Genomic DNA, 10,366 nt, shown 5'->3' on the forward strand with positions numbered 1-10,366 from the left:
AAAGGGAGAGGGAAAAAGAAATCTTTCTGCGGACAAACAAGAAGCCACAGAGCCATTTAAGAAGTATACATAATGGGTTCTACTGGATGCCTTATTTCAATGGCGTCACGGTCACGACCTCAGATAATGACCGGGTTAGGAAATCATAGGAGATAAACACACAAGAGATATACAGGGAGAACATAGAAAGGTTTGGGGGGGGCTGATTGATGGAAGTGAGGCATGACTAAGCATGATAAAGTAGTAATATTCTAGTAATATTGGAAGTTTATTCTGTTTAAGGGTTTGTAGGGGGGAAACCCATTGAAGACAGTCAAACACAGATGGCCGCCATCTTGAGTCGAAATGTTTCATGCTAAATGCATAAAGTACATGTAGAGTGAATGGCTTTAAAAAAGATTTACTGCTGTATTGTTTTACTGTTGTAGTACCATATCTATATCTATAACCAAGATAAATTACTGTGTGCAAAAATCATGGGCACAAATAGATGTTGACTTATCGGGCCTTTAAACTTTGAATTAAAGAAAGCTTTTTCAATTTTAGTTCCATTTTAGTGTTACTATTTTACTGGAGTTAGGCCCTTAGCATTTGACTATGTTGCCTAATGGGCTCGGCGCTTCTGCCTACATGAGTTGGCCAGGATTTAGTGTAAAGTTATGCTTAGTAAGTTGAAGGAAAGAGGCCTGGTTCTTAATCCAAAACAAGGGGAACAGTTTGGTTCCAGAGACTGGGAAGGGGGGGGTCACTTATCATCTAACACAGGGCTTGATAGTGCGTGACTGAGGTCCTTTCTGGTAAGAAAACTTTGAGTGATTAGAATGTTGACTGTAGGGCTCAGCATGCAGCACAGCGAGCCAAATGACTCTCTGCTTTCGTGCCATTCATGATTATGTAATATAGTGCTGGTCTGTGTTTTTACATATGTGAGTGTGTCTTTATAGGATGATGGGGTCCATTTTATTTGTAGTTTTTTCTCCCAGAACTCCATGGAAATAATTTTTGAAAGAAGTTATTTTTATTTTTATTAAGTTTTTAATTGACCAGCTTATAAATTCAGTTCTGTTCTGATTCAGCCTCCACTGGACAAGTTGTTAAGTAACGCCGAGCGCAATGCCCCTGTTTTACTCGACAAGACCTGGAAAATGTCTCAATAGTTTTCCAGACATTTCAATATTTTTTCCAGCCACTCCTGCGGAGTTGTGTTTGTTTACGTTTCTCTGCAGACTGCTCAGCTTCTCCAGTTTCTTTCCCCCACGGTTGACATATTTCAGGCAGTGACAAGGCAAGAGGGTTTCGTTTCCCCCGGCCTCAAAAACTGCTTCAGGGAATGGACTGTCAGTTCTGCAGTATGGTATAACACCAGCAGGTACATTCCCTTGGATGGAGAGCGGAAATGAAAGACTCTCATGAGGGAAAACTTCAACATAGATGCTCACTGTTTGGGCTATTGGTAGTGTTCTTCTACAGTAGGAGTCCGCGACACGTGCAACTGGCTGGTCCAGCTGGGTGTGGTGATGGAGCATAGTCGCATAGTCCTGATGCTGAGAGAGAAATACTTTTCATAGTTTTCCCGCTTGGGTGTAAAGCATTTTGGACAACTATCAAACTCCAAAGAGTCTGCCTGCATTTCTGGGATGTGAGGTCAAGCATTTAGCTGCAGCTGCTGCCTACAAAACCCCAACAGATAACAGGCCTGCTCTTCAAGACGCTCGGCTGTCCTCATTTCTCATCAAGACTTTTTTTGTGTTGCTGTTGTATAGAGATTAATGTGCTGAAGTTGTGTCGTTGTTTGGACAAAGGCCTCTGTTGACTTCATTTACGACACTTGACCTTGACATTCGCAAGGAATGACTCAGAGGCTGCTGCACTGTGCTGTCCGTCACATTTCCCCGCCAAAAGAGCTTGGAATGCTTCAGTGGTGATGATGGTTTCATACCTTCTGTCTGGAGACGGCAGATGCATGCGCCAAATAAATTTACAAAACCGACTTCTTTGTCTGTATTTAAAACATGTGATATTGTCAAGAAGACAGAGCTGTAGAGCAATTAATCAATGGACGAATGATTAATTGATTGTGCAGTTAATCCACCTGTATTTTAGGATTCTATTAATTAAACAAGTATATATCCTCTATTTCAGCCTCTCAAATGTGATTTTAAAAATAATTTCATCAGTTTTGACGTTGGAAAAGTTTTTGTTGAGTACCCATGAGTCAGTGAAACCCGAGTCTTGGTAGTGTACTTGTGAGTCCGTGAACCGCAAGTGTTTGTAGTTTACTCGTGAGTCAGTGAAACCTGAGTCTTGGTAGTGTACTTGTGAGTCAGTGAACTGCAAGTGTTTATAGTTTACTCGTGAGTCAGTGAAACCTGAGTCTTGGTAGTGTACTTGTGAGTCAGTGAACCGCAAGTCTTGGTAGTGTACTCGTGAGTCAGTGAAACTTGAGTCTTTGTCGCGCACCCATGAGTCAGTGAAACTTGAGTCTTTGTCGCGCACCCATGAGTCATTGAAACTCAAATTTTGGTCAAGTGGCCATGAGTCAATGAATCTCGAGTCTTTGTCAAGTACCTGTGAGTCAGTGAAACTCTCGTCTTTGTAGTGTATTCGTGATTCAGTGAAACTTGAGTCTTTGTCAATTATCTGTGAGTTAGTGAAAGTCAAGTTTCTGAAAGTCTTCATCAAGCACCCATGCTGCAGCTCGGGCAGGAAGGATTTCAAACCAGCAGTTTTCCGATACATGTTCTAGAAGCAGATATATAATGAAGCAGCCGGTTAAACTTTTCTTCTCTATTGTGTCTCCAAAAGGTGCATTCATCATCTGCTGGACCCCCGGGCTCGTCATCCTCCTCCTGGACGTCTTCTGTGCCAGCTGCAACGTTCTCACCTATGAAAAGTTCTTCCTTCTTCTTGCTGAGTTCAACTCCGCCATGAATCCCATCATCTACTCCTACCGCGACAAGGAGATGAGCGCCACCTTCAGGCAGATCCTGTGCTGCCAGAGGCAAGAGAACGTCAACGGGACGACAGCGGAGGGCTCTGACCGTTCGGCGTCGTCCATCAACCACACGGTGCTCAGTGGCGGCTTGCACCACCATCACCACAATGAACACTCAGTGGTATAAAAGGTGATGATAATACATGAAGGCGTTAAACTCCGAGAGATGAGAAGGTCAAGTGACTCTGAACAGGAACGCATGAGATGGATTACAGAATGACAATGGACATGGTTTTAGCCATGGATCACGGATGGACGCAAACGATGAAGGATGAGGAGGCATTATCTTAAGGACTTCAAAAGGATGTTAGTATTTTTGTTGAAGACATATTTTTTATTTGCGTTTAATGTGTTGCTGTCAGTATCTGTGAAACTCGAATAATCTCCAGTTGATCTTATATCCCATTGTTACATCCACCAAGCACAAACGTGCAAAGTTTTTTGTTTATTCCAAGATGATGGAAAAACTACTCACAAAAGTTTGTGCAGGGACGTCAGATGTAACATTGAATTACACCCCCTCCCCACCTAAGAATGAAAATGGTACATTCCCATCTGCCGAGTCACTTCTTCCACTTCCAATGAACAGAAAGCTGGCTTACTCTTGCACTGGTTTAGCATCAGCTTGTGCCTTCATGAAACGTTGACTCACTAAGCGGAACCATCTAGGACACAAAAATAACCCCACCTCCTGATTTGGAACATTTTACATGAAGCAGGAACCAAACCGCAAAGTACTCAAAGTGCTTTGACGCATTCACCTACTGATGACACAGCATCAGGACCAACTTGGGGTTCGGCATCCTGCCCAAAGATGCTTGCTCGACATGGACACAGAGGACTGAACCAGCAACCTTCTACCACCTGAGCCATGCCGCCCCACATCATTTGTGACCCACATTTCCCCATTTCAATCATCAATATGTGTTATGAAGCTGGAAATAATGTAAACAATAACATTTTCTACACGTTTACTTCATTGTTTACTTCATCTATATGATGGTTCAACACCAGACTTTATTTTTCGTCTGGTTTTGAGAACCCCGAAAACCTGTTTCATTGTTAAATGGACTGTATGCATCGTGCTCCTCCATGAGGGCGCCAACATTGGAACGTATGAATAGCATTACATACTGTACATTAGCTATGTTTGCTGTCAGCTCACAGTAGCCAGCATACAGCCAACAAACCAAATTGTCATTCATTCATTCATTTTCTACCGCTTATCCTCACAAGTGTTGTGGGGGGTGCTGGAGCCTATCCCAGCTGTCTTTGGGCAAGAGGTGGGGAGTACACCCTGGACCAGCCAATCACAGAGCACATATAGACAAACAACCATTCACACTCACATTCATACCTATGGACAATTTGGAGTCGCCAATTAACCTAGCATGTTTTTGGAATGTGGGAGGAAACCGGAGTACCCGGAGAAAACCCACACACGCACGGGACAACATAGAAACTCCACACAGATATGGACGGGGGTGGAATTGAACTCGGGTCTCCTAGCTGTGAGGCTCGCGCGCCAACCACGCGCCAACCACTTGCCCACCATGCAGCTTTGAATTTTTCAATGAAAGTAATTTATAGCGAGATGCATACAGTCCCTTTAAGAGCCAATCTCATGCAGCATTCAGATATTAATGTCTACAAGGTCAAAGTGAAGCACCTTTCCAACGCCAGTGAACATCTTGCCCTGCAAATGTCCTAAAATAAACGACATGAATGCAACCAAACATCTTCAGGCTGCCATCAAAACTAAATATATGAAGGAGTCAAAAAGCTGCAAGAAATCCCAACTTGTTTATTTCCCTTCTAAGGCATTAAAGACGACTTGTTTCCAGGTTGTGACCAAAGAAGGGGGGAGGAGGTTGTTTGCAGTTTCACGGCATGCAGGCTTGGAGGCACTGTGTTATGCAGAGAGAAGGTGAAGGTCATCTTATTAGTGTTGTGAGTGTTAACAGACTACGGGTCGTGACATGAAATGTGACGACCTCTCTGTCTTCTATCTTTTGTTTTTGTGTCTGGCTGTGAGTTAGAATTGGCTGGAGGTCACATGGGTGCGGAAACAAATACGGTTTACTTGAGGATCCTATGAAGTTGACAGAATCTCTGGTGCCTCAGCACATCTGCTCTGATGTTTCATTTCCATTGGAATGAAATCCTTTTATTTGGGGGAAAGGTCACTTTGATGATATCACAATTTAGAAAACACCAGAGCCTTTGGCCCAGAGAGTGAATGTTCCACACCAGTATTGTTAGCACTATGAAGTAACTGTTACAGTATGTACATACAGTACATAGATAAACCATGTTTTTTTTTACTACATGTGGTTGACTTTTTACGAAGTATTTACAAGAAGGAAGCATGGAGCGTTTGAGTACGCTGGTAAACCTCACCTTCTGACGCCTTAAGAGTCACACTGGGCAGCTCAGGCTGGACGGCTAGCGCTCTCGACTGTAATTCTGCTAATTTCATAATAACATAATAATAGCACGGGTTACTGTTGCAGCCATAACTCATGACAAGCTGAAACCCAACTCTCAACCCGACTGTGTCACTTACTGTCATCCCCCCACTAAGGCCCCCTCGGGAACGCATCTACTTACACATGAGCTCAACTTTTATTTATGTCTTAAATGGCTTATTTTCCCTGATTATTTCTACTATATTGGATACTATGAGTGGAAAAGTGACAATAGGGTGTTATTTTATGTCATGAAGGCTCTAATGTTAAAAAGACATACTTAGAAGTTCATAAACAGGTTTTCTATGCTATGCCACAACGATATCGTGTTGTTTCTTTTTTTTCACTCTTTAAGAGCAAAACGTTTCCATGTGACCCGGATGATAGCCTACCAAATCCTCATAAGGCTGACTGACTCAGTGACTGACTTCATGCAGGGTTGAGAGCTGTTTTATTTCTGCACGCCCTCGCTGCCTTATGCCAAGATGAAAGCTGATGTTTTGTCCCCGCACCGATCCTCACCGATGCCAGTAAGTGCTGCTTGCTCATCCGAGGAGCTCTGTTTAGACGATAACAGAAGTTGAGGTCCCTGTAGAAAGATTATAGTGTTCTCTTCTTAAGCATCGGCGTCAGGCTTATCATGCTGCTACACATGTTTGGCCTGGAGCAACTTTATTGACAGCTGTTTGAAGGTTGTTTTAGGATTGGACTTTTAATCATCTGGGGCTCTCTGCACTGTAAAATAACCCAAATCCACACCACCAGGCGTAGTCCTATATTTGTTGTCCAGTTTCGAAGAAAAAAGTACGGATCGGGGTATATAGCGTACCAACTACATGTGCCTGCTCATTAGTGTTTCAGTGTGTGTGTAAAAGTGGAAGTGTATCTGTACAGTGTGTGTGTGTATAAATATATATTATGTAAATTAAATCACCAAAGGGAAAGTGTACGTTTTTCAGAGTCTACGCTGTCAAGAGTACTGTAGAAGTTGTGGTGCCTTAAAGGGGAACTTCTTTTGGAATTTTGCCCATCATTCACAATCTTTATGTGAAACATGAACACATATTTCCCTTTTCTGTGCATTATAACATACAGCATCATAAACTAGCTGAAATTAACTAATTTTCTCATGTTGTAATACACAGAAAGGGAAAGAAATTCAAAGATTGTGAATGATGGGCAACGTTCCCCCCAAAAGTGCACTTCCCTTTTAAGCTCTTCTGTAATTTACTGACACTATTCAAGTTCTAAACTTGATTACTTCTACAGCTGCCCTTTAAGCGCCTTTGAATTACTACAACCACACTTTCATTGTCAGTGGATGTCATGTTCTTAATAATAGTAGTGATGATTCTCTTACGCCAAGGGTGTCCAAAGTGCGGCTCGTGAGCCATTTGCAGCCCATGACTCTTTTTTTGGTTGGCTTGGGGCACATTTTTTATAAAGGTACTACTACTGCTACTCTGAATTCCAGGTATTTTTGGCTAAGAAGAATTGCATTGTTGCAAAGTTTGCCTCCAACCTAACAAGCCATACAAGTAGTCTGTACAATAATAACATGGATTGAAATGAACACACATTACTGTCGGTTCTAATGGAAGTCAATGTCAATTGGTGTTATCCCAGCAACAATAAAGCACGAGAAAATACTTTTGTTTTCTACTTCTTCTTTTTGATGTAAAAAAAAAACTGGATCAATGATGTACAATGTGTGGTACTGCTGTGCAATAGAGAAATAAATGTTTCGAGTCAGAACTAATGTACATCCGATTAATCAAAAAATGAATGAATCAATATAACATTAGAGCACTGTAGACATGAACTAAAACCCAGTAATTTTACTATCCTATTATTTTTATCCCACATTGTTAAACTCTTATGCTGCAGGGACTCAAGCTAGCTGGTTCCTAACTAGCGAGCAAACATGCGAGCGAGCTAACCAGTTGTCTTCGAATTGATTTCTTCTCAACTTAAGAAGCCAAGAATTTACCACTTCCACATGGAATGGGAGGATAATATTTTTTCATCTTGTGGGACATGCCATGGCTGACTTCATGACTTCATGCAGTGTTTAGTTGTAATGTAAGGTAAAGTCTCATCAATGTTTACCACTTCCACACGAAATGGGAGGATAACTTTTTTCATCATGTGGAACATACCATACCTGACTTCATGACTTCATGCAGTGTTTAGTTAATGTAATGTAAGGCAAAGTCTCACCAAGGTTTACCACTTCCACACAGTATGGGAGGATAACTTTTTTTCATAATTTGGACATGCCCTGGCTGGCGTCGTGACTTCATGCAGTGTTTAGGTAATGTAATGTAAGGTAAAGTCTCATCAATGTTTACCACTTCCACGCGAAATGGGAGGATAACTTTTTTCATCATGTGGAACATACCATACCTGACTTCATGACTTCATGCAGTGTTTAGTTAATGTAATGTAAGGCAAAGTCTCACCAAGGTTTACCACTTCCACACAGTATGGGAGGATAACTTTTTTTCATAATTTGGACATGCCCTGGCTGGCGTCATGACTTCATGCAGTGTTCAGGTAATGTAATGTAAGGTAAAGTCTCATCAATGTTTCCACTTCCACACATAATGGGAGGATAAAGTTTTATTCAACATGTGGAGCATGCCATGGCTGACTTGTTTTTTCCAGGGGTTGTATAATGAGTGCTTTATCTTCCATGTTCAGCCTTGCCCCCACTGATAGTTTATTGGTCAACATTTTCTTGCAATGATAGTTAAAGCGTCACAGATAGGACAGTATGCAACGAGCGATAATGCATGCGTCATGAAATACTGTCTGCATGCTATCAGTATCCTTGAGGAAACATTTTTGTTTGCATTGTCATGTATGGACTAAACTCTCCTATAATACATGAGGAATTAAACAAGAATACAACTTTTAACCTGGGCTCCATGTGACTCCATGTGACCAATGCAAAGTCAGACACTGTAGAGAGCAACAGAATGGCAACCAGAACAAATATGTGCATTATATCAAATCTTATGATATGTGTGGATTAAAGCAGAGGCCACATGATGTACTGTGTTGTATAAATACTGGTATGTACTCTATGTACTTTATTAACTCTATGTGTGTGTGAAATAGCACCTCAATGGAACAGTGGGTGCTGTTGACAGTTCCGCCACTCGGAAAAGTATGCCTGACATGAATAGCCTACATATACAGAAAAAAAACAAGGAAATAATTTATTTTCTACCCATGAGTTGAAATGCGAGATATTAAGCTATCTTGTGTTGCAGTCAGCTGCTATATGTTTTTATAGGATGTAAAGATGTGCTATGCACTGTATGAACGTTAACCTCACTACTATGTTTATTGTTCTCCTGAATTGGACTGCTAGCCTCCAGTTGACTGATATATATACCTTGGTGCTTCCTGTGGTTCCCTGAGTGAGCCAATCAGAGGCAGCACAGCCGTCCAAACATGTTCCTCTGTGCCGCCGCTGAGTGAATGGGATGTCATATTTTCCTTACAGTGTCAATACAGACACTTTCCGCTGTGCAATACCCCTCTGCATGGGGAGTTTTGTATTTGAATTGGCTGACTCAGCAGTCCTGTTGCCAACAAAACCTATCCGAGATGGTAAAAACAAGATATGAGAAGCTAAGGTGTTAACATGTGCCAGAAACCGCAGCACTTTTGCAAAACAGACTCGGCACATTTCCAGCACGCCCGACTTCCCCTGGAACATCATGCCTTTTTTGCGGGGTGGAGATGCGCTGCACAAAAGGGCAAAACAGGAAGTGATTTTCCTCAGACGGGGAGAGCAGTAGCGGTAATAGAAAGGTTAGGGAGTCCTTTTAAATAAGGCCTTTGTTTGGACGGTGACAAGCAGCTAATTGACTGACTGACTGATATTTCCGAGCATCATCAGAACACTTTGTGGTGCATTTTAACAGCAACGTTCACAACAAAAGTTCAAGTGGATGACAGCAGGACAGAAGGAGGAACTTACTGACAGCACAGATAAGAAGGATGTGCTGATGGAGCTAAGATCTGAAAGGGAAAGTGTAGTATGATCACAGAGTCTTTTTTTTACTTTGTTCCTACCATAACACATTAACAGCAGTGTTCAGTTGCAGGGTTAACAGTGGAGAGTGCCAGTGACTGGTGTGAGTTGTGGCTGGCAGCAGCTCCTGCACCATTGCAGTAGTATTCTTTACATTGTAGTATACCTTACATTGATGAGACATGATGAGAGGTGTCACTTCGTGTGCACTCTTATTTTGTAGCACAGGGGTGCTCACACTTTTTCAGCATGCAAGCTACTTTTAAAATGACCGAGTCAAAATGATCTACCCACTACAAAAATGCAAAACATCTATTTATTTTCAAATGTATTGAGGATTATTTGTACGTACAATGTATGTTGATGTACCTTACATAACCAAATGAGCCAATATTGCAAAACACACATAATTAACAATTAACATTTTTTGTAATTACCTCCACATTACTCCACATTTCCCTTCTTTGGTACTGCGATGGTAGAATGGCATATGAGGCAAACGCACTTCGAAAAAGACATTGTGAAAAAAAAGTCCACCTCCCATTCCGTATGGAAGTGATATGTTTTTGCCTTTTTACTTGGTCCAGCTCCTTCACTCATTTTAGTGACCATAAACTTTAGCGAGGGCTTGAAATCTGACGCAATTCGCCGACTAGCTTAGCACTTTGCATCGTTGTTTACGCATGAGCGGTGATCTAAAGGTCAAAATTCAGTTGTCATCTGACTGGTTGTCCTGTATGTCAATCAAGTAACGGGGATGGATGATAGGCTGACATTGTAAGTTCTGCTGCACTTAGAGACGTTGTTTGATTTGATTGGTCGCCCGAAGGGCAACATTCAGTTGTCATCTGAATG

The 10,366-nt window shown here is 41.8% G+C and overlaps 1 protein-coding gene across 3 annotated transcripts in view; it reads left to right on the plus strand.

Moving 5' to 3' along the window:
* Window positions 1-7,183, plus strand: part of lpar1 (lysophosphatidic acid receptor 1) — a 42,588-nt gene extending 35,405 nt beyond the window's left edge. For all 3 annotated transcript variants that reach the window (XM_058064081.1, XM_058064083.1, XM_058064082.1), the window contains exon 3: window positions 2,806-7,183. In XM_058064081.1, the coding sequence (XP_057920064.1) occupies window positions 2,806-3,122 (317 nt within the window). In that variant the 3' untranslated portion in view covers window positions 3,123-7,183. The remainder of the gene's footprint in view (window positions 1-2,805) is intronic.
* Window positions 7,184-10,366: the final 3,183 nt, after the last annotated feature.

This window comes from Doryrhamphus excisus, chromosome 2 (assembly GCF_030265055.1).
Source record: "Doryrhamphus excisus isolate RoL2022-K1 chromosome 2, RoL_Dexc_1.0, whole genome shotgun sequence".
In the NCBI taxonomy this organism is placed as follows: domain Eukaryota; kingdom Metazoa; phylum Chordata; class Actinopteri; order Syngnathiformes; family Syngnathidae; genus Doryrhamphus; species Doryrhamphus excisus.